Source organism: Sphaerodactylus townsendi, linkage group LG09, assembly GCF_021028975.2.
Source record: "Sphaerodactylus townsendi isolate TG3544 linkage group LG09, MPM_Stown_v2.3, whole genome shotgun sequence".
NCBI classification, from domain to species: Eukaryota; Metazoa; Chordata; class Lepidosauria; order Squamata; family Sphaerodactylidae; genus Sphaerodactylus; species Sphaerodactylus townsendi.
This window is the reverse complement of record NC_059433.1, coordinates 54,380,706-54,404,490: the sequence shown is the minus strand read 5'-3', so window position 1 is coordinate 54,404,490 and position 23,785 is coordinate 54,380,706. Positions and strand designations below refer to the sequence as shown.

The following is a 23,785-nucleotide window of genomic DNA, read 5'->3' as shown; positions in this document are numbered from 1 at the left end:
CTGTCAATTCTGAAACTGTTTGCGAGGGTAGTATAATTTTGAATCACCCTGCCTTATTAAGGCAGTAAACTAAACCATTCAGTAGCCATGTGTCGGATTGCAATATTATCCTACAGTAAATTCCAGCATGATCAATTTATTGCAATCTGTGCAGGGTTTGGAGTAGTGCTAGCCTAAGCCATTTCACATTGCATATGAAAGGCATGAAATATTTCATCCCCCCCCCCCCATGCACACTTCCTACAATGTAATATAATAATAATATGATCTGTAGAATTATGAAAAACAAGTTTTATTCTTTTCAAACAATTGTCTGAAGCTGTAACAGGAAAAAATAGAATTTTTAAATCTTCCTGGATGTAATGGCAATTCTCTGTCTGCAACATCATAGGCTAACAGAGGATTTTCTGCCTTATTTCTTTAATCTGGTTTTAATGAAACCATGGACAAAATATCAAATAAATCCTCAAGACATTCAAGACATTATGTAGGCAGTCAAATATTTCTCATTTGAAATTTCTTTGTGTGTGTTAATGCTAATTTACAGTGAGGATAGAGAATTCAAATGCTGAGGTAATTTAAAGCTGAGGTAAGAGTAAGAGGACAACATGAATTGTTGACAAGCCTTTGACAATGAATTGTTGAATTTCCAGGTGCTTTAGGGCTGGCTGAAACTTCCTTGTCTAATAGTTGCCTGCCTTTTGGTGTTTAGAGAAAAGTCATGTGAGCTTCTAGGAGAATGTGTGTGCAGTAGGATCTGCCGGAGTGCAGAGCTAACAGAGAGAACGAGTGTGTGAGAGATCGCTTGGTATGCAGGTAAGGTGCAGGCAGCAACCAGGGCTTCTATACTCTTGAAGCTAATACTTGTGATCCAGTCTGTTCTTTGCTTCTTGGGAGTTCGAACTCTATAGATTCCAAGGTAACAGAAGTATCATTTTCAAGGCTAAGACAATGACAGAGAGGATGCTTTTGAACTTGTGAATCCTTTGGAGGACTTTGCTTCCTTTCCCTGCATTTTGAAAAAGGTACTCTTATGTAACTCTTACTTTCTTCATAGTCATTTTATTTTATTGAAATGTCATTCTCTTTACTGAAAAGGGTATATCTTTTAAAGGGTGGAGATGCTTTTCTCACCATACTTAATTGCTTTTTGTTGTGATAGATACACTAAAGGATTAAGGCGGGGGGGATGGCTTAAAAGATGGATGGATCTGACCACTTTCAGACTGTGGTCCTGAACCAAAAATGCTTGTATTCCACTGATCTAGACAACCTTTTGGTGTTACCCTGTATTTAAAAGTCCAAAAGAGTTTCAAATGGTTTATTTGTCATGGCTCCATTCCACAACTCACTATCTTATTTTATCCTTTTCTTTTTCAAAGTATTCTAAAATCTAAATAAGTTTCCATCAGCATGCTTAGGCACAGCTGGGATGTGGATTAAATGAATGGGTTGAGAAATAATTATGCTTTTTATCTATGTTTTAACAATGTCTTCCACTACTATGGGATTTCTCATTCTGTCCTTTACTTCCATAAATGAATGAATGTTTATCAGGACAACTAGAATGATGATTTCTGGATTTTCCTTGATTTCTCTATTATACACTCGTCTTATTACTTTCCTTTCTTTCCAGAATTTTCATTCTACCCTTCCTTCTTCTGAACCCGTGTTGAAAGTGACCTTCATGGAATCCCCAGTATACATTTTTCGTGAGGAACCAGGCCCCACTTGCTCCCCAGGACACTGCCTGCTTCCAAGCAGTAGCAGCAACTGGCTCTTAGACTGGGCTCAATATGGCAACAATAGCAGTGGCATGTATGAGGACTTCCAGCAGAACCACACAAACATCTCCCCTACTATTCCCATAATCATCACAGCTGTCTATTCCATGGTCTTTGTGGTTGGCTTGGTTGGCAACTCTCTAGTGATGTTTGTCATCATAAGGTAAGAGGGAGATTTACTATGGATTAAGTGAGTGTCATACAGGGCAATTTTAAACAGAATTATGCCATTCCAAGCCCATTAACTTCCATGTCATTAGGAGGGTTCTCTACTGTGCTTAGAATTGCAAGAATAGGCTGATAGCCTACACTTGTCTTCTCAAAAGTGACTTCTGTTATATCTAGTAGGCAGGGCTTATCCCAGGTAAATGTATGTAAGTTTGCAGTGATAATGATGGGAAATGCATAAAACAACAAAATAATAGAATGAATGTGTGAACTCTTTGTCTACTTAGGAACAGATGTATAATTACTAAGATGTGGTCACTAGGCTTCTGCAATGCTTCTCAGTGGTGGGATATTCAGATCCAGATAGCAAACCTGTGTCTAGCAGCATCTTTGCAAATGCCACGGAGTAACCGTTGGTTTAAAAACTCACTTAATGTGCCATTTCTTCCTTTAGATACTTTCAGTTTTTCAGTTTAGTGTTCCCATGCTTAATCAACCATAAGGAAACTCCCATTGGGATGCTTTTGTAGTTATTTAAGTATCAGCAATTGTCTTCTTTTGATTCTTTGGTTTTGAAACAGAATATAGATTTAAAAGTTGTAAATTCTGTAGCTGTGTGATGTGATAGAGTAGATCAAAATATGAAAATTGTAGAAAAAATGTGTATAGAGCTCCCCCCAGGGATAAGAAGTTGATAATGTTATATTTATATATTGGTACCAATATTGTGTCTTGCAGACTACAATATTTATTCTTTGTCTTTAAAAAATTATTCCATATTTAAAAGGACTATATATTAAGCAGGGAAGGGTTGACTAAAGACTATGATTTTATCCATTGAGAGCTCACCTATGCAAGGAAGATTCCCATAAACTCAATAGATTCCTGTCCCCCCCCCCACACACACACACATCTTACCTACCTATAGGTGCATACAGGAACAGTCACAGACTGTTTTGTAGTTCCTTTTGGTTAAAGTACAAATTGTATTGTCGAAGTACAAATTATTCATGTGGGGCACATGGGAAAAGCTACACTCAGTAGAAAGGAAAACTGAATGCGAATGTGTACTCCATAGGGTCGACCAAGAAGTATCTAGTGGTAAAAAAATTGTGCAACATTTATATTTTAATTTAATCCCTCAAAGGAATGATTTGTAGATCAGCACAATACAATGAATATATTTTTCCTTAAAAAAACCCCTTAACATCTATCTATATTTTTCTGCTATGTAATGTTTTATTAATAGTTGTTAATATTAATATTCCCCCTAATAGACTTTTAGTGTGTTCTTTTTTACATAGAGAGGAAACTATTTCCTAATAAAGTAAAGCCTGTTGTACATTAATGATAAATGATGGCATTTCACTTTATAAATTATTTTTGAATATATTATGTTACATTTTTTGTTTTCTCAATGCATCTTACCTTGCTTGGTTTTTCTGAGAGATTTAAAATATTTTCATTACAGAAAGTAGCATATTAGTGCTAGTTTAAATGTTGTATCAAGTTACTCAGTGATTGCTGCTAGTCCTGGCACCAATAAGTCCTTCATTAAATGCCAAAATACTCTGGAAATTTTCCTGCTTCATCCCATCAACTTTTACTGAGAGAAAACAAGATGGGCTATACTGGGTGATTCCACACAGGAAATATAATGGGTTAAAGAATGTGAAATAAATGTTATGGGGGAGAAGTTCCCACAGAATTCACACACACACACACCCCAATGCGTCTAACCTGTTTTATTTTGCTGAACTCAGGCTGGATGAAAGTTGCTAAATTAGCAACTTTTCTTCTTTAACTTGGGTTTCAAACTCTTGCTGCTATCCTGTGTGAACTACAGCAAACAGGAAGCATTCTATCCTGTCCCCCAAATCCACCATTATGGTGGATTCTGTAAGCAGCTGCCATTAGAGTGGATTCTCTAGGCAGCCACCATTTTGTTCTGGTATTTGGGGGGGGGGGGAATTCTTGGAAAGCGTTTTCTGTGCAGAATATCCTGCATCCTATTGCTGGGCTCCCAGCAATCCCAGATATTCCTGCACCTACCATGTGAATGGTGAGACAGGCAACATGGCTTTGTTTAACCTGTTTGTGTTGCCTGTGCAAAAAGGGACACTGTTGGGACTGCTATCTATCTATCTATCTATCTATCTATCTATCTATCTATCTATCTATCTATCTATCTATCTATCTATCTATCTATCTATCTATCTATCTATCTATCTATCTATCTATCTATCTATCTATCTATCTATCTATCTATCTATCTATCTATCTATCTATCTATCTATCTATCTATCTATCTATTTATCTTCATCATCATCATCATCATCATCATCATAAACCTTTAATGGCATATATGTAAATTATACAATGGAAATTAAAATTGGCTGGCAAAAGAGTTAAAAAAACAAGCACCATGAGAGCTGAAATATTAAGCCACTGAATTGGGATTGAGTCTGCTAAGCATTTCTGAATGTTCAGTGATGACAACACACAAGAATCTAGCAGTTTGTTCGATGGTAACAGTTGAGTTGCTGTCTAACAAGAACAAAGTTTTGACAGCATCTGTAGTGTTGCCTAGAGCAGCTAAGAGAGGATTAAGTAGTCTTTCCCGCTCTACAGCATATAAAGGGCAATATAATAGAACATGATGGACGGTTTCTTCAAGACCAGGATTGCAGGTGCAAGATCTATCAGAGGATGGAAGATGGTGCCCTCTGTTGTATCGTCTGGTAGAAGGAAGAACATTGCATCTGGCTAAGGTGACAGCGCATCTCAGAGTGGGCTCATGTAGAAGATGTAGATAGTTAGCAGGAATTGGAAAACGAGGCAAAATATGCAGATGGATTGGAGAGCAGGTTTTATTTGCTTGTGCCATCAGTTTCTGGTAGTCCTGCTCAAAGAGTCTTTGCTTTATGAGACGGTATATCTCATTAGCAGTCATAAGAAGAAGATCATCCAAAGGGACACAGGCTAGGTCTTGCAAATCTTATTGATTATATGAGAACTCCACCTCAATCTCGCTTGAGACCAAATAATAAGAGAGCTGCTGTTTGAGGGGTGTAAAGCTTTCGAACTGGCCATCGTGAAAACAGATGCATAGCCAGAACCTAAAAGTGCGGCACCAGGCTATGGTTTCCAACAGATGTTGGCCAGCTTCCAAAAACAAGGCTGCATAGGGTACGGAGCGAGGGGTTCCAAAGATCTTATACAGGAACCTAGATTGAATTCGCTTGGCTTCAGTGTTCCATACCTGAATCCACAATGGGCAGCCATAGAGGAGTTGTTGGCACACTTTAGAGTTGAAGATCTTTAAGGCGGCAGGGATGTATCTATGTTCCTTATTATGGAAGAAGCCAATTATGGCGTTGCACGAACTTTTGCTCAACGCTATTGCTTTGTTCCTGTGGTGTGACCAATCAGCTTTCGTCTCCTGGATTCCAGCATGTAGCAGAGGCCAGGGGACACCCCCCCTCAGGCTGGAGCAGTGGCTCTGGAGTTGCAGGCCGGGGGGGGGCGTGTCCCTTGGCCTCTGCAATGTGTTGGAAGTCAGGAGACGAGGTACAGCATTCAGGGATGGGGGGGGAATGGTGCCTTCCTTCTGCTGCCGTTTGCTTCCAGGGAGCGAGGTTTGGAAGCAGCGTCTTCGCGCCGCTTGGGGGTGGCAAGGCTGGCACTGCTGCAATGCAGCAGTGGCGGCCTTGCGAACCCCTCTCCAGAGACGCATTTTTTAACGTCCCTGGGGCCCTGTATTCCGCCTGTGTGGAAACAGCCATATAGAGATTATTGTGTTCTTTAGTGTAATTAAAGTTCATGTTACTAGGAAACAACCCAGTGGTTGATCTATGGCAGGGGTAAGGAACCTGCGGCTCGAGAGCCGCATGCGGCTCTTCTGCCCTTGCACTGCGGCTCCACAAGCTGAGCCGCTGGCTTCATCCTTACCTGCCCTGCAGGCAGCAGGGCGGGCGCACCAATTGCCCACGGCCGGCTGGGCAGCGCCGCGGGCTTCCTCTCTCACCCGCCTTGTTCGAGTGGGGCGGGTGCTTTCCCGGCGGCTGGCAAGGCCGAGCCGCTGGCCCCATGCATCCATGCACTTCTCAGAATGAGTGGATTAAAAGGTAAAAAACCCAATATATACAGCGTTATCTTTATTTTAAATGTCAAAAATTATTTGCGGCTCCAAGTGTTTTCTTTTCCCGTGGAAAACGGATCCAAATGGCTCTTTGAGTGTTAAAGGTTCCCTACCCCTGATCTATGGGATTATACAGGATTTAATGAGAAGTTTGCTTATGGGTGTCACTTTTCTATCTCCTGTCCAGTTTGGATTAAAATTCCCATGGATACTATCCTTCACTGTAAGAATCTTTTTCACCTTTCAGGCACCTAAAAAGGCCTGGGGAAAAGCTATGGCTCAAAAGTAGAGCATATTCTTGGGAGCCAAGAGGTCCTACATTCAATCCCCAGCATCTCCTGTTAACAGAATCAAGTTGTAGGTGATGTAAAGACTTCCCTCTAAGATCCTGGAGAGCCATTGCCAGTCTGAGAACAGTACTGACAATGGGCCTTTCCCCACTCCCTTCCATCCCCATTATGCCGCGCACTGCTCTCAGTGTGCGGCATCCCAGGTGCGCGCCCAGGCGTCCCCACGACTCCGCGCTCTGTGCGGGGTCGTCAAAAGGCGCCGTTCGGAAGAGCGCCTGGGATGCCGCGCACTAAGGGGGCACAACAGCGGCAGCATCGGGGCGGCTGCGCTGTGGCCGCCCCTGCCGTGGGGAGGGAGGAGGAACCCCGCGCTACTCTTCTCAAGTAGCGCGGGGCTTACGGTAAGTGGGGAAAGGCCCAGTGATGGACCAAGGGTTTGATTCAGTATAAGGCTCAGTAGGTTTAAGAATGTGTGAATTCATGACTGACCTTTCATCCCTTCTCAGAGTCCTCAGGAGTAGGCTGGGTTGTGCTTTTTAAAATAAAGAGTCAATGTGTTGGCAAGAGAAGAAGTGTTCCATCTCACTTTTTTTTTTGCGCTGTGCTGTAATTTTATCATTTCTCTTCCTGCCCAAATTGCTTGTTTCTTATTAGTACGTGGTAGGGCAAAAGCAATAACACAATATGGAGGGATAAATTCTGGAATTAGATTTAAAAGATACTTTGCTTACATGAGTGGATAAACACCATCATGGCTGTTCTTCAACATCAGCAATCTGTTTCATATTTCCAAAATACTGGGCTTCTTTCTGACGGATAGAGGGGGACCTAAGCCTTTACTTCTAGCCCCTCATCCAGGGCAGGTGGGTCAAAAGCCTGTGCCTCTGTCCTTCAGTTTCTTCCTGCTCTGCCTGCTACTGTGTACAAAGCCTTTGTAATGATTCTCTGCTGTAGCTGAGCTTCCTCTCATGGGTGGCAATGAAGCCTAAAGCTGAAAATCTGCTTCTATCTCATTCCTTGTTCTTATAACATGTAGAAGCATAGATGTTCCATAAAAATGCAAATTCTGCCTTCTGTCTGGCAGGACGATAGGCGAATTTTTCTGGCTGGATGTTGTCTCTGTCATGCACATCTTCTTTTCTACGTTTGTTGTCATTTAGAAGGGGCTGTGGTTCAATTGTTGACCATATACTTTGCATACAGAAGGTCTCAGGTTCATTCCCTGGGTTATTTCTAGTAAAAAAGGATAACCCAATGTCTGACTCAGGATACAGCAGATTCCGGTGTCCGCTCTCACAGCCCTGCACCAGAGGGAAAGTGGTCATAATCTTACAGCTCCAAATGCTGCAGGAAATAATGCTGGTTTCTTACAACTCTCAAAGGCTATACATAATTTCTAGATGCTGTAAATAAAAAACTGGGCATAGTCTGCATAAAATCTTAATTGGTAAATTTCTGATTGCATATCTATTATTTTTCCCTCAGAGTTTATCTCAAGTCTATTTTATGTACCTCAAAACCTATTTAATCCTTAAAACTGATAAAGTTGTTTTGGCTTTGTAGTCATTACAGAAGGTTGTCATCTGGAAAATATGCTCTTGTAGTTTCTATCTGGCTCGTAGTTCTTTAGTTAAATGTCACTGATCTGCGTGTGACACAAACCCTGTTCACATGTTACAAATGCATATACATTTTGCCTGTTTGTTCATACATCTATTGATAAGGAGACAATGTGTGTTTGCTTTACAAATTAAACCAGGAACCAGCGGTTCTCAACCTGTGGGTCGTGACCCCTTTGGGGGTCAAATGACCCTTTCACAGGGGTCACCTAAGACTCTCTGCATCAGTGTTCTCCATCTGTAAAATGGATAAATGTTAGGGTTGGGGGTCACCACAACATGAGGAACTGTATTAAAAGGTCACGGCATTAGGAAGGTTGAGAACCACTGAGCAAGATAAATGTGGGGTTTGCATGTTTAGCTCTATAAGTGTTGACTGTAACATGAAAATTATTCAGTGTACATATAAAGAAGAGTCAACTGTACACAGTTCATAAATGGCACATGCATTAACTGGTGAACAGAGCTACTGTCATCTGGGAAGCAGAATTCCATCAGATGGTCACCTAATGTATAAGAACCTCAAATCTTCCATGGATGTGACCCAAACCATTATCCTTGCTTGGGTGCTTGGTATTTCCACAGGGCAGGTTTGATAAAGGTACAAAATATGAAGATTTGCAATTCTATGTTTGGAAAGAAACATGGTTGAATCTCTGATGCCAAAGCACAGAGGAATATAAGTTGCTTTCTCCCTGTGAGAAGAGAAGGGACAGAAGTTAGGTTAGACAGTTGCATAATTATTTAATGAATGCTGGAAAAATATTTAATGCTCTCTTCTAATGCATTTCTTTTAAGCATACATATGGACCAATTCTTTTTTTTTCCATTTGGGTCTGCACTGGATATGTTTTGAAATTACTTAAATTTTTTTGGATGGAGTCTAATTTCAACTTGCAATGGAAACCTAGCATCAGTATTATGGACATGTCATTGTGATGCTTTTGTCCACTAGTAATAACTACCATAGGTACAGTGTGACTCATCCAGTAATTTTGGATTCAGTTGGAGCATCTAGTCTTCATTGCCCCAGGATTCCATTCAAATGCAAAAACTGCCGACTATTATCAAGCTCTGAGATGGCCACTTTTTCAAATTATCTTACAAGCCACCTGTGATTTGAATAATTTTGCGGGGGGAAATAGATATAACAAAAAGTTCCTTATAGTTATGTGGAGAGGAAAAAACAACTTCCATTTCTCAGATGTGTCTAATGATTCTTCAGGGAAAAGGAACCTAGTTCTTTATGCCCAGTTAGCAATGCAATGCAGTCAAATCCCACACAGAGTGTTAGTGTGCCTAACTTGGATTTAGCTATCTAACTTTTGTGCCACTTTTCAGCCACATTTACAGACCCCTATGGTCAGATACAACAGTTATAAATGGATAAAACAATATGAAATATGTTTAAACGTAATCATAAAACTAGTCATAGTTCACAGCCAAAAATATGGCACTGTGGAAGCTAACCTCCAGGTTGAACTTGGAGATATCCAGGGATTTCAGTTGTATTCCAGACTGTACAGATCAGTTCTCCTGGAGGAAATGACAGATTTGAGAGGGTGGTATCACTTTCTAATGAATTTCCTCCCTGCCCCAGATTCTGCCTTCCATAGACACCAGACTCAAATCTCTAGCCAGGTTCAGCAACCCAAGTATGAGCCTTTTTAAAGAACAGCCCATTTGCAGAACATTTCTGTAGTTTTAATCAATTCATACAGCATGCATTTATTTGCATATGATTAAGTAAAGCGTCAATGCATACAGTTATTACTATAAGGTGCATTTAAAAGTCCACAGACAACAAAACCTACACACAATTGTTTTCACCCAAATTGAACATACACACAAATATAAGGAAACCCAAACTGCTTTCAGATTTAATGCTGCATATTTTTTGCTTGATATTAATTTTTGATTAGTGTCAGGTACTGATTGTGAACATAGCATGTTATATTGGCAATAAAACTAGTACCTTGGACAGAGATGTAGCTAGGGAAAATGGAGCCCAGGACAAAATCTGAGTTTTCTGCTCCGCCCCCTAATGGGAGGCTCTGGAGCTGCCCTCTCTGGCTCCCTCCATCTTTCATCTTGATGAGAATAGGGAGAAGGTGGAGAGGAATGGCTTGGTGTGGAAGAGGATGGAACAGAGTGACTTGGGATGGTGGGAGGGTGGGGGTGGGGGTGGGGGAGGGTGGAAAGGTGAAGCCTAGGGTGGGGGCAGGGTTGTAAGGTAAGGCTTGCGGTGAAGGAGGGTTGGAAGTTGAGGCTAGGGGTGAAGAGAGGATTGGAAGGTGAGTATTAGGGTGGGGAATGGTAGGAAGGTGAGTATTGGAGTGGGGGAAGGATGGCAAGGTGAGGCTTGGGGTGGGGAAGCATTGGAAGATGTGGCTAGAAGTGGGGGAGGATTGGGAAGTGATTATTAAGGTGGGGGAGGGTGGCAAGGTGTGGTTTGGGGTGGTGGGAGGATTGTCAGGTGTGGCTAGGGATTGGGAAGGGGTGGAGGAGTGTATTGAGTGTTGGGAGGTGATTATTAGGGTGGGGGATGGTGGGAAGGGATGACTAGGGGTAGGAGGGTTGCAAGGGGTGACTAAAGGTGAGGGAAGGTGGCTTGAGGTGGCTAGAGGTGAGGGGAGGGTGCCAAGGGAGGGCTAGTGATGGGGGAGAGTAGGAGCAGGAGGTGGCGAGAAGACCTCTGCTGGGCCCCCCATAGGATGGCAGGGGCGAGAAGGTCTTTTGGGGTGGCAGGGGGCCAAGAAGGCCTCTGCCAGCCTCCTGAGCTCCTCCAAACTTTCTGGGGTGTGACCCTGCACTCACCTCAGGACAATGAGGCCATGGGCGGAGAAGCCAGCTGGGCTGCTGGTGGCCTCCATTTGGTTGTGGACTCCATTGGCCTGGCAGGAGACCCCGGGGCTGGAAGCAGGATGGCAGGCCCCAATGTTGGCCCTGATGGGGCGAAGAGCAGTGGGGCTGGCAGCCGCCTGGCCTATCAACGCAGCCTGCCAGAAGACCTCATTCTCACAAGTGGTGCTGTGGTGTACTGGGCAGCCCCTCTGGGCTCTTCTTCACCCACCTGGCTGCCAACCAGGTTCCCTTTGTCTGGGGTAGCTGCCCCAGCCAAGCCTGGTAGAGCCCTGGAGAGCTGCCCAGGGTAGAGAGGAATGGGCTGGGAAGTGCCGGCATGGGGGGCTCCCCTCTTCTTGCAGGACAGTGCGGTGGGAAGGAGGGGTGTTGAGACAATTTTCCACCCCACGTGACCCAAATAGCCTGCTTCTGGGACATGTGACCCCACATGTACCTGTGGGCCCTACACCTCTGACCATGGATGTAGCACAATTTCCTGTGGTATACAACTAAAAATACTTTTTTTGCACAGCTATGATGATACCTTATGGCTATATAATCCTTGAATTTTGCAATAGGGTAACATATAACAAGTAACCCCAGATCTCTTCCACATAAGCCTAGAAACATAATCCTCTCTCATAACATTAGAATGCATGTTCATCAAATCAAGGTGATTCACATTCAGTATGAAGAAATCTACAACTTGTGAAGCCCTCAATTTTGAAAAATTTCAAATTAGCAGAACGTTTTAAAAATCTAAAAGTGTCCAGTTAAAAGTTTTCTAACTATGTTTTGATAGCTCTGGTAGGAAGTTACGTCCATAACAGAAGCCAAGCTTCTGCACTTTAAACAACCTTATTAATTTTAAAAATAATATTGAAAGAGGATCCCAAAAGAACAAGAAAACAAAATATAAAAGTCTGTTATACTACTTTCAAAGGCACAAGAGCCATACCAGATCAACCCCCTTTCTTCATTTTGCTTTCAGAGTTTTCCAACTTGGTGGCGTGTGTGTGTGTGTGTGTGTGTGTGTGTGTGTGTGTGTGTGTGTGTGTGTGTGTGTTAGTCTATTACCATTGGAAATAATGGGGCCATGATTTCTTTTGGGTGCAAGAGAAACCTGACCTATCAATAAGAAATAATGGCTCCAAAAGAATATCAGCTGGGAGACTGAGCATCAGCTATTAGATGGGACTTCTCATCCATTTAAAATTTAAAAGGCAGTAGACATTGACTAACAGCTGTTTGGTAGATCTCTATTTCAAGGAGATTTTAAGGAGACCTACTCAGAATCCTAGTGCAGTCTACTCAGTGGGGCTTACCCCCAGGAAAGCATCCTTAGTATTGCATTTAACATTTGGTCATACAACAGTAATTATAGAATTTTTAAAAAATTATTTCAGTGGTGACAGGAGGATGACAACCGCTAACTTTAAAAATTAAGATTCCTATAAACCAAAATGAAAATGATTCCATTTCAACTATAAACCAAAATGAAAATGATTCAGTTTCAAATTACATTCTCGCTTAACTGTTGCTTGAACTTAGGAGATGGAAAATCTATCAGCTTTACCATAACTTGACTAATATGCATAATTGAATTATAATCACTCAAATATCCAGTTCTGCCTCTGGCAAGCAATGCTTAATTGGTAAGTAGTGAGTCAATAAATCAATTAAAGGACTCTATAAAAAAAGACTTTTAAATGCCAGTAAAGTAATATCAAACTCTGCTAAATGTTCAAAAAACCTTTTGGAGCAAAAATCACTTCTCCTGACAAACCCAAACTACTCTTTTCATTTTGTTCCCAAGTGGAAGTCTGCAGCCACTAAGCTTTCTGCACCTCAGTGGGTGGTATACCTCACCATTTACCTTCGATATCGCTTTTCGAAAGGGAGACAGAGTCTGAAGGCTGATATAAAAAGCCCTCATGAGATTTTAACTCATCTCTAATGTTTTTTCTTTTTGTGCTCCAGATACACAAAGATGAAGACCGCCACCAACATTTATATTTTTAACTTGGCTCTGGCTGATGCCTTAGTAACCACAACAATGCCTTTCCAAAGCACAGAGTACTTAATGAACTCCTGGCCATTTGGGGATGTGCTGTGTAAGATTGTCATTTCCATTGACTACTACAACATGTTTACCAGCATATTCACTCTGACCATGATGAGCGTTGATCGATATATTGCTGTGTGCCACCCTGTGAAGGCTCTGGACTTCCGTACCCCTCTGAAGGCAAAGATCATCAACATCTGCATCTGGTTATTATCTTCATCAGTGGGCATATTGGCCATTGTTCTTGGCGGAACCAAGGTCAGGGAAGGTGAGTCTAAGCTCTGCTTATGGGATCATTGCTGTTTGGTGGAAAGTGGGGTGTTTTGTTTATTTCTTTGTTTTAGCTACTTCACAATAGGACTCATAGTAGGAGTCCCAACTTCCTTAAAAAAAAGGTACTGCTCCAGACAGCACAAGACTGCAGAGGAATATTTTTTCAAATAACAGCTGCAGAACTGCAAAAGAAAGAAAGAAAGATGGAAAGCAGCTACTGTCAATATTTATCCCTTATGTCTCACTTTAGACTGTTCATAGCTTTATACAAATATTACCATAGATGTTTATGATGTTCCTGAGTGGTGGATGACCTATATCTATTGTGCAAATTATTCTTGCTTGCTATACAAAGTACACTCCCCACTTCAACTGCAAGGTCATCATAGTAGCAAAACAGGGTCTACAATGGCCACATGGAAACTTCTGGAAATATCCTTCCTGAGAAAGATTCTCCATTCAGTAACTCACGTGTATAAGGAGGCTTCCTTATATAGCTTCTACTCTGTAGCTTCTTCTCTGCAGAGAGCATCCAAGTGTGAACATGTCCAAAGATGCTATTGAGATTTCCTAAACAATGGGAGTGGTTCCATGTGTGCTTTAGTCACCACATTATATCTACCTATGAAAAAGCCACCCTATGGATTTTTCACCTAGCAGATTCCATACAAAAGCTGTAACATTTAAAACAGCCCTATGTTTTAAGACCAAAAGGCACAATTTGTTGCAGAGGCTGTTAGCTCACTGATTCAGTCAAGTGGACTATAGTATAGTATACCTTATAATATTTTCCCGCTCCATAAATTTCACATCTTTGTAAATCATTCATCTCCTCAGTCAGCAGTTCTTTCTCATTACTTACAGAGCAGCCCCTTGAAAAGCTTCTCCTTCCCCTTCTAGCCACTAAAAATGAGAATGCTCTGGTGTTCTAGGGAGATATAGAATTGTGTGTACATAAAGAAGCAATAAAATGCATTTGCAAGGTCAGGTTGAGGCTTATTCACTAAAATCAGCAGTGGTATCAAGCAACGTGACAACATTTACAAACTTCAGGTTATCAAGAGACTGAGAAATCTGGACTCAGGGAAAAAGACTCAAATAGGAAGAAGCCCACCATCTTTTCCCATCACCCACTGTATTTGCACCAGAATAAAGGACTGAAGGTACCAGGAGTGCTTTGCCAGCCTGCTTTTATAACCCCTTTCATAGAAGCAAATGGTTCCTTGTGCAGGATTGCCAGTGATTATCCCTCTGCTTCCCCTGAACTGAAATAAATGTTGATTGTATTTATGCCAGTTGAATAGCAACAACCTGATTATTTTTTCCATCTTATCTGAAAGATTCTGCACCCTAGGTGGAAACTAAAATGAGAATACCACATATTAAATTAATGCTCTTTACCTGAGTATTTTATGTTGATCTGTTATAAGGGGTTTGATTGGGAATGTGCAATGTATGATACAGCCCAATCTCATCAGATCTCAAAAGCTAAATGGATATTTGAATGGGAGTCCGCCAAGGAAGAATCTGTAAAGGCAATGAGAAACCACTTGCTGGGGTCATCATCAATTGGTTGCAACTTTCAGGACACATATAAGGATGTGATTAATACTGGATGGCCCAAGTCACCCACTTGGTGCCCCAAGTCCAAGACTGCCAAAGACCAGTCCTTTCCTATCTTGATAAGAATAAAGTCCTATAACAGAGCAGGCATGCTACAAGAACATTTGTCCGACAAGAGGAGCAGGAGAGAAACAGTCAGTAGGCATTAGGAAAGCCTGATGGCCTCTCTCAACAATCTGGACAGGGGGAAATAAAGCAGATCTAAAGTATAGAAGATACTCTGAGGACTGGGCTTTCCCAGGACTAAGAGGATGCAGGTCTATAGTGTTAGTTTTCTGATTTGGTTGCCTTAATTTTATTCCTGTGCCTAATGGTTACTGCAAGTTTGCCAACTCAAGCAGGGAAATTCCTAGAGCTTTAGGGGCAATGAGTAGAGACAGTGAAGTTTGAGAAGGGGGAAAAGCTCAGCAGTTACATGATGCCATAGTGTCCATACTTTGCCATTTCCTCCAAGAGAATGGACAGCTGTACTCTGATGATCAGCTGTAATTCCAGAAGAGCTCAGGGGTGTACTGGCCTAGGAGATGTCCCTGGGTGCACATCCTTCAGTCACATGATAAAACAGTGTGCACCCGCCTGCCATGGTGCCCCACCCCGGCCTCCCTGTAGGCCGGCTTCTGTCCTCCCCAGGCCCTGGGGAGAGCAGCAGCCAGTCTCCAGGGATGCGGGGAGGGAGTGATGCAGCGGGCAGTGGTGGCACTCTGCCCCTCCCCCTTCCCTGGGCTCCTTGCACCCAGTTTCTGCCCTCCCCAGAGCCTGGGAAGAGCAGCACAGATGTGCTTTTAAAAGCATGGAGGCCGGGGGGGGGCAGACTCGGGGTGTGGCCTCACCCCCTAAGCTCCACCCCCTGGCCTCCATGCTTTTAGTATGAGGAAAGCAGAATCCTGGCTGCAGGGAACCCGAGGGCGGGGGAGGTTGGGCACCCATAGAAGGAGTTGTCTCCAGGCACCATTTCCCCCCATATGCCTCTGCCCCACCTAGAAGTTGTTAACTCTTTATGTAAGGGATACAGTTACCCAAATTAATCTGGTCTGTTCCCTTTTAGTTTGGGAAATTAGCTGGGAACAGACCTTCCAATGAAAGAGATTGTGTTTACAGAGATTGTTGCCCTTAGAAATCTGCACAAAATTAAGGAGAAGGTTTGCAATTTATTAATGATTCAAAATTATAAAAACTACACACAAAAGCTGCAGACACACACAGAGTTTCAAGAAGCTCAGGATATAAAGAGGGGAGATCGATAGAGGGGAATAGAGGAGGGTGTTGAGGGGAGGGTGATATTTACCAATCCTGAAGTGAAGGGGTCCTAGGAGAACAAGAGACAGTGGCCAGCACTGCTCACTGGCACAAAGAGGGCATCCAAGTACAAAGAGTCATGAATTTTGGGAGGGTCAATTTACAGGAAAAGTTGACCCTCTGGCAATTATAAGAGAGGCTGTATTCCAGAAACAAAGCAGAGTTCTATTTCCATGCAGGGACAATGTTATGGAAAAAACCCTAATCGGTTAAAATCTGGGAGTGCCTAACTCTTGATTAGGTTTGGACTACATTGATGATATTAGGACCCGGGGAATTCTAAGCCAGAATGACCCTGGAATATTAAAATGAAGACACTTTTAAGAAGGGCTACAAGCCCTGATGAAGACATCAGTTGAAATAGATTAAGTTATGCTTTATTTGTTGTTTACTGGCATCACCAGCATGCAGCAAATACCTCTGCAAACAGTGCAGAGCATCCTCCCCATTTAGTGGCCATTGGTCCTGCCTGGTGCTTTCTTTTAAAATCTAGCAAAATGTGAGCTATATAGTACTGCAAATTCTGTTTGTTTAACCTAATTGTAATTGTTGTTGTTCTTATTGGCCCTTTCATGCAGGCAGTACCGAGTGTTCACTGCAGTTTCCTGATGAAGATTATGTTTGGTGGGACATCTTTATGAAAATCTGTGTCTTTGTTTTTGCATTTATTATCCCAGTGTTGATTATAGTAGTTTGCTATACTCTGATGATTCTGCGCTTGAAGAATGTAAGACTTCTTTCTGGCTCTCGAGAAAAAGACCGAAACCTCCGCCGCATCACCAGATTGGTTCTTGTTGTAGTGGCAGTTTTTATTATCTGTTGGACTCCAATCCATATTTTTGTGCTGATTGAGGCCCTGGGCGATGTGTCCCACAGTACTGCAGCCATTTCAAGTTATTATTTCTGCATTGCTTTGGGATACACCAATAGCAGTCTCAATCCTATCCTTTATGCTTTTCTGGATGAAAACTTCAAGCGTTGTTTCAAAGATTTCTGCTTTCCCTTTAAGTTGAAGACTGACAGACAAAACACCAACAGAGTCAGAAGCATCATCCGTGACCCTGCTTATGCAGAAGAGGTTGATGGGACAAACAAACCAGTATGACTAGCCATGGAAATGTCATCTTACTGTCCTCCAGGACAAGATGAATCAAATGACTTTGGATTAACTCAGATAACTACTGCAGTGTGAAATGGACAATAATAATTCCACTTGATACCAATGTAAGAAATCCCACAGTCGGAACTTATATATTATTACTAATGGGAATAAGGGTTTCTCAAATGTACTTTTAGATCATATTAAAAGAAGATTTTTGTACACAGCTGTGTATCAGTTTTGAGAAGAAAAAGCAGAAAAAACTCAGTATCTTTGTGGAAAGAGAAATCTGTTTTTCTTATACTATCTTTTTGCTGTTTAGATTCCATATGGAAAGGATAGTGTGGCTTTCAGTGACTGGTAAAAAAAATAATTAAAGAATAATAATATTATTTTACTATACTGTATTATAAGAAAAGGTGTCAGTTCCAAACTTATAATACCTGCCAAAACTTCAAAATCAACATTTTCCTTACAGACTTTGTAAACATAATATGTTTCTAAATATCTTCACAACCATGAACCATGTAGCAAATTATGGAAACTAGTTTTTTGTTGTTTAAATTTTAGAGTTCCTGAAGGATAGATAGACACAATCATATTTTACATGATGACTGTATTGATTACTTCATTGGCTGTCAATGGAAATATGAAATACAGGCAAGTAATAGCCATTAATGCTGCAGGAACCTTGCATATGATAATTATAAAATTATTGCATGAGCAGGCTACGTGAATGTTATTGACTTACATAATTTATATCTAACTGCTGCTTCCTATCTAGGAAAGGGTTGCCAGGCCTTCAGCTATGGTGGAAGATATCCTGCTAGAAACCTTTGTTGCCCATTATTGCTTGAAGCGGTGGCGGGAAAATTTCTTTGTTAAAAATGCCATTGGTGTGCATGACATGACATGACTTCCAGGGAAAAACCAAATATGATATCATGTTGCTCCAGGAATCACTGGTAACTCTATGGTTACCATAGAGTCTCCAGTGATTTCCAGAGTGATATGATATCACTTCTGGTTTTACCAGAAGTAATGTCATGGCACACACAATACTGGTCTACCTCATGTCCCCAATCCCATTTTTTTGACATATTCCAGTGAAAGTTGAAATCACATTCAGCTAATTTCTACAATCACCAGGGAGTTTTCAGACCTCCATAAACCCTGATTTCCCAGATTTCATTCATTCGAATGATATAATCATCTTCCAGTGAATTCCAAATACAATTAAAAAGCATTAGAGAGGGGAGGGTATAATAAATCACTGATCGATGTTTTCACAAAAGTCTACCCAACTAAACACTGATTGGATCCTCATCTTCTTTCTGTTAAGTGGTTGGCCTTCTTCAGGAAAAAAAATAATTCCTCACTTAACAGAAGGAAACTTTAGGCTCCAACTCTAATAGTGCTATTTTAAGTTTGTCTGCTTAGAATCTGTGATGCTCAGGAGGCTATCCTGACTCTGAAAGGAAAATCAGCCACTCAGATGAGCCCGTACGAGTGCTGCCCCAGAATTCAAACACCTTCTAGAAGGGGAATGAGATGTTGGAGGGAACACAGGGAAAGGAGTTGTTGAATTCTGCTTCCGTGCGAGAGCAGTGATGGCTCAGGTCTGACTGAGGAAAAGACCAGACAGAGTGAAGAGTAACTCTGCTTGGCAGTGTAGCAAAGTGATTAAGCTCTATATCCAGGAGAGAAAAGGGTACCCAATTGTTAGGCCTTCCTCTGGCTTTTGAGAAAGGGCAAGCTGGTGGAATCCTGAGTGGATGATCCAACCTAGCAGCTAGTCAATAAAAGTCCATTTGTGCCAGAAAGCATTATAGAAAAGTCTAACTACTCTTCAAAGTCATAATGAGTTTGAATTTTTGTCTCAGCCAGGTTTCTACTTGTCTACCTGGAGACCTGTGCTGGTTTGTTTCTTTAAAACCAACCTGTAAATAAATAAATCTTCTTGGTTGTTTATATGTTAATCCAGCTTCAGTGATCTCAATAATCTTTTTGTGCACAACAAATTTACCTCACAGCAGTGAACCCAAAACCTATACACTCCCTACCTTTAGAGCACCTGCAACTGAGTGGAAGGTTTACAGTTCAAAACAAATCTAAATCCCAAAAATCTTAGGAGACCATATATGTCCCCTCAGCAGAAAAAAAGAGGCTTTTTACAGAATGCTATTCATATCTGTTTAACAGAATTTCCTCTTAAGAAAGCATTCTTAGGATGGCACTATTAGTCTAACATATTTGGTTCTGGTGGTCTCCTTTTGGAAGTTACATTACTAAAGTGTCAAGGACAAAAATGAACACACAAGAATCATAAAATTAAAACTACTACTACTACCCTTTCTGTTTGTAAAGTAAGCTTGAAAATGTGCCATTGCTGAAGTCTAGGAAATGATGTGGCTTTAAAAAAGTCTAGAATGAAAACATTTATCCTCTTTCTTCCACTTTATTCCCAAACCTATTCACATTGTACAGAGATGAAGTGTTTACCAGTTTCCTTAGCTTCCCATTCTTCTCTTTTCTTTACCACATTCTCTTTTCTTTACCACTTAAAAGCCACACATTTTTCAGCAAAAATAAAATGTACAAATATGTATAATTTATTGCAATTAGTCTTTTCTGACTTAAACATTGTGGACTGTTCTTTTATGTCTGTCTGTACTCTGAACTTGGCTTAAGCATGATAATGGAAATAACTTTTGTACTTGTGTCTTTTCCTAACAGAATAGTCACAACATATTCATTGTTGTTTTAATGGCACTTAAAATACATGAGAACATATATATGTGTGTGTTTGTTCGTGTCTTGATAATTAGTGATTTTTGTGTTTAGAAACATAACTACCTAATGATTGTGAATATTACAGTAAAGGACTGTGAATATTTCACAGTGTAGAGCTCTTGATAAGGAAATATCAAACCATCTACAGGAAAATATAGTACATTTTCCCTCTTGCAAACACATTGTTCAGTCTTGAGATGCTGCTTTCATTATGCTTTTCTTTTTTTACTTACCATGATCTAAAAGGAACCTGCATAGAGTGCATCATGGCCTCCCACTTAGCTCACAGTAGTCAAGATGGAATGCCTTATAACTGATCATAAAGTCCATTTTTTCTGTCCATTTTTATAGTCAATACATTATACATGTTATGATGTTATGATTTTATGCTCCCCACATCTGATGGGGTTCATCTGATGCTTGCCAATTCAGTTAAGAGCCTCAGGGGTACACTAGAGCAACATTATTGCTGGAGAAACAAGTTAATGCGGTTTCAAAAAGGAATTCTTCCAACTCAGCTGAGCTAAAAAAAATGGCACCTTGATACAGCTGATCGTCAGCATCTTCCTCCCTGGCCTTTCTGCCCTGCCTCCTCCTAATCGGGATGTTCCTGCCCACAGGGTTCCCTCCCTCCAAACAGGGCCTTTGGGCTTGGACCAAATCTGCTCTTTCTTGATCCTATCGGCTCTGAGGGATGTCATTCCTGTCTGTCCTCCACCCATTCCTCCACCTCCCCAAGTCCCACTTTCCCTGCATTGGACAGCACTGAGACCTGTGGCTGTTGCCTTCCCTATTCCTCCTTGGTGAGTGTCTTCTTGGCCTGGGGGCAAGGGAAGGCTGGTGTGAATCAGCTTCTGGGGTCCCAGGGTTGAGGGAGTGCAGTTCCTGGCTGCCCAGAACTTCCCCAGTCTTGCCTGGAAGCTTCCCCACTGTTGCTGGGGCCTTGGGGATCAGTGTAGCAGCTCAGATCAGCCTGGGAGCTTCCCAGCCATCTTTGGATGCTGCAGAGTGTGTTGCACCAGCTCAGAATGGCTCAGGAGTTTGCCAGCTGTTTTTCAGAGCCTCAGGGGTGGGGAGGAGTGGCTCAGGGCAACTTGGGAGCTTCCTGGCCATCTCCAGGTGCCAGAGGGTGTGTTGCGCTGGGTTGGGCCAGCTTGGGAATTTTCCTGCTGTTTTTGGAGCCTTGTGGGTTGGGTGGAGGGGCTCATCGTGGCTCTGGAGTCTCCCAGTCATCTCTGGAGCCTCAGGGATGAGGTGGGGATCTCAGGACAGGCATAATTTAAGGTATTGGTTATCATGATCTTGCACCACCGTATCTGCAAGAATGTCTCTTGCCCTATGTCTCACAACAACTTTGCTCATTTGAACAGGACCTTCTGCAGGTACTAACCTGCAAATGGGCAAAATCAAGAGCTGTCTTTTCTGTTGTGGTCTGCTTGAGAAAGTCAGGAAGGTTCCCACTCTCCTTAAAAGTTGTGCTGGTAAGATTAGAAGCCCAAAGTGAACCCAAGGGGCTCAAGAGTTTCCTCTGTCTCATAATTTTTTAATTTTTAAAAAAATATTTATTTTTTTATTTCTATGCCACCCATCCCCAAAGGACTTAGGGCGGTGCACAATTCAACGTTAAACAGTTTCTAAAATAACATTCCACAATAGCTAAAACTTTAAAACTATAAAACAGCATAACCATAAAACCCTAAAAAACATAGATGGCATGAAAACTAGTATTATGGCATATGAAGACTAGTATTATGTTGGCCTACATAGTGTAGTTTTATGTATCCTTTACATTGGCCATTTATGCACACAGTACTTACCCTGCAGCCATTTGCTCCACAGTGGGGTGTTCCCAAGGTTTTTTTGTTTGCACACGGAGTTTCCTCCTGCAAAGTGTCCTGCAATTGGTCATTTTGTCCACCTGCTGCTTCCTTGTTTCATGCAACCTCCATTTGGCCTATCTCTTTTTTTCCTTTTTGGTTACTGTCTTTGGTCTACTCTAGTGTCACTTAGCTAAACCTGGTCAATTTTATATCAATTTCACTTGGTTTATCATTGAAGTGAAAAACCTTCAGGACAGAACTGCAAAAAAGAAAGCCCTTCTGATTGTTCTGAAATGGTGGCCTGAACAGTAGGAGAAACTGCTGTTGTGTGGGTGGGGGAAGTCAGAGTGGAGTGAGAAAACCTGAAGAAAACCTAACACATATGAATTTCCTTCACTTTCCCTGCAAAAAGAGAGAAAATGTCTCATTTTGATAGCTTTCAGAAACCACAAGGATTCTCTGATCTAAGAGTTCAGTGAGTTTTGAAGAAAGGAAATATGTGCATTATGGAGAATCCAACCTGAAGAGAATGAACACGTAATGCACAGGAGAACACAAGTAAGTAAATGGTCATTTTTATTACACTGTGTTCTCAAAGTCCTCCACTAGGGGCAGCATGTACCATTTAGAAGATCACATGACTTTGAACTCTCCTGCTAGGCTGCCAGAATGTTTAATCCAGTGGCCATTGTTGTAGTGGAAGAGTTGGTGTTCTATTACATTCTAAATCCATCTTTACAGAGCAGCTTTGGACAGATACGTTGAAGGTATCCTTCGAATCCTTAATTATTTTTAGTGACATTAGGCCACATTTTCACTGATTTATTCATTTTAAAACTTTGCAAATTTGAGCTCAGGATTTTTGAAGCAACATGGTGATGTTTAGAGCTGATCAGGAATTAATTTTTAGATATAAAAGAAGAAATTATAAACTGTCCATCAAAAATGTATCTTCACAAATCAGGACCCCAGAAATGGAAAGTAAGAAAGAATGTAACACGAAAAGGGGACAAGGAAAGCTTTTTCAAGTTGGATTAAGGGCACCTTAAAAAAATTATCATTCAACCCACCTATAGAATTAGAACAAGGGGAAAAAACTCTTGAATACCTCAACCCCAAACAAGGAACAGTTGGCTTGGGTAACAATGGGGTTTAGTTTTTGTATTTATTGGAACCTGTTTTATTTTATTTTATTTTATTTGCTCCCTTATTATAGTTTCTGTGTTATGAAATAATGTTGTACACTGCCCAGAGCCCTACGGGGGTGTAGCGGTTAATAAATCCAATTAATTAATTAATTAATACAATACTTTGTACAGTAAATTATACTTTGATATGTTGAGAGCTGCCCTGAAGAGTAGCATATACATTTAATAAAATAAAATATAATTAAAATACAGGGTTTTTAATAAAAAACACAGGCTGATAATAACAAAAATGAGCTGAAATAAGAATACAAGAAATGAAACATGCTATTAAAAAATTCAAGTAGGACAAAGCACCTAGACCAGATGGTCTAAAGAAATTTATTATAAATGCTTTGAAGAAATATTAGCAATGCTCTTACAAAGTGCAATGAATAAATACAAGACAGATAGAATATACCACCTACTTGGCAAGAAATGAATATAACTTTAACATATGAAGAAGGGAGTGATCTATTATTACCACAATCATATAGGAAGGGAATGTTTTGAATTCCTGTAAGGTTCTTTTTCATCACATGTGTAAAAACCTTGAGAGCTACAGTGGTGTCCTCTTGCTTCAGCACCTGTGAAGGAGACTAACATACAGCAGAGGGCCTTCAAAATGCCAATTGTGCCTCTGCTTCCAAATCTGCTCCCTTTGGGTAAGTTGAAAAATATATTGTGAGCTCTTGGGTGACAAGTTGATTCCAGAAAGGAAAGAGAACATTTGGTAGACAGTTTAATGACATATTGATGTTTGTGGAATCTGAGAGCCAGTGTGGC

At 41.2% G+C, this 23,785-nt stretch overlaps 1 protein-coding gene across 1 annotated transcript; it reads left to right on the top strand.

The window, feature by feature from the left end:
* The first annotated feature begins 822 nt into the window (after window positions 1-822).
* OPRK1 (opioid receptor kappa 1) lies at window positions 823-19,995 on the top strand. The gene is made up of 4 exons (XM_048508461.1): window positions 823-1,025; window positions 1,637-1,947; window positions 12,827-13,179; window positions 16,682-19,995. The coding sequence occupies exons 2-4, from the start codon at window positions 1,688-1,690 to the stop codon at window positions 17,206-17,208; spliced, it is 1,140 nt and encodes a 379-aa protein (XP_048364418.1). The 5' UTR covers window positions 823-1,025; window positions 1,637-1,687; the 3' UTR covers window positions 17,209-19,995.
* The last annotated feature ends 3,790 nt before the right edge of the window (window positions 19,996-23,785 follow it).

What these genes read in the sequence shown, in the direction of transcription:
- OPRK1 (XM_048508461.1), top strand. Translation starts at nt 1,688, where the DNA reads ATGGAATCCCCAGTATACATTTTTCGTGAGGAACCAGGCCCCACTTGC. An exon ending in GTGATGTTTGTCATCATAAG is followed by an intron (nt 1,948 to 12,826) that starts GTAAGAGGGAGA and finishes TTTGTGCTCCAG; the next exon opens with ATACACAAAGATGAAGACCG. An exon ending in CGGAACCAAGGTCAGGGAAG is followed by an intron (nt 13,180 to 16,681) that starts GTGAGTCTAAGC and finishes CCTTTCATGCAG; the next exon opens with GCAGTACCGAGTGTTCACTG.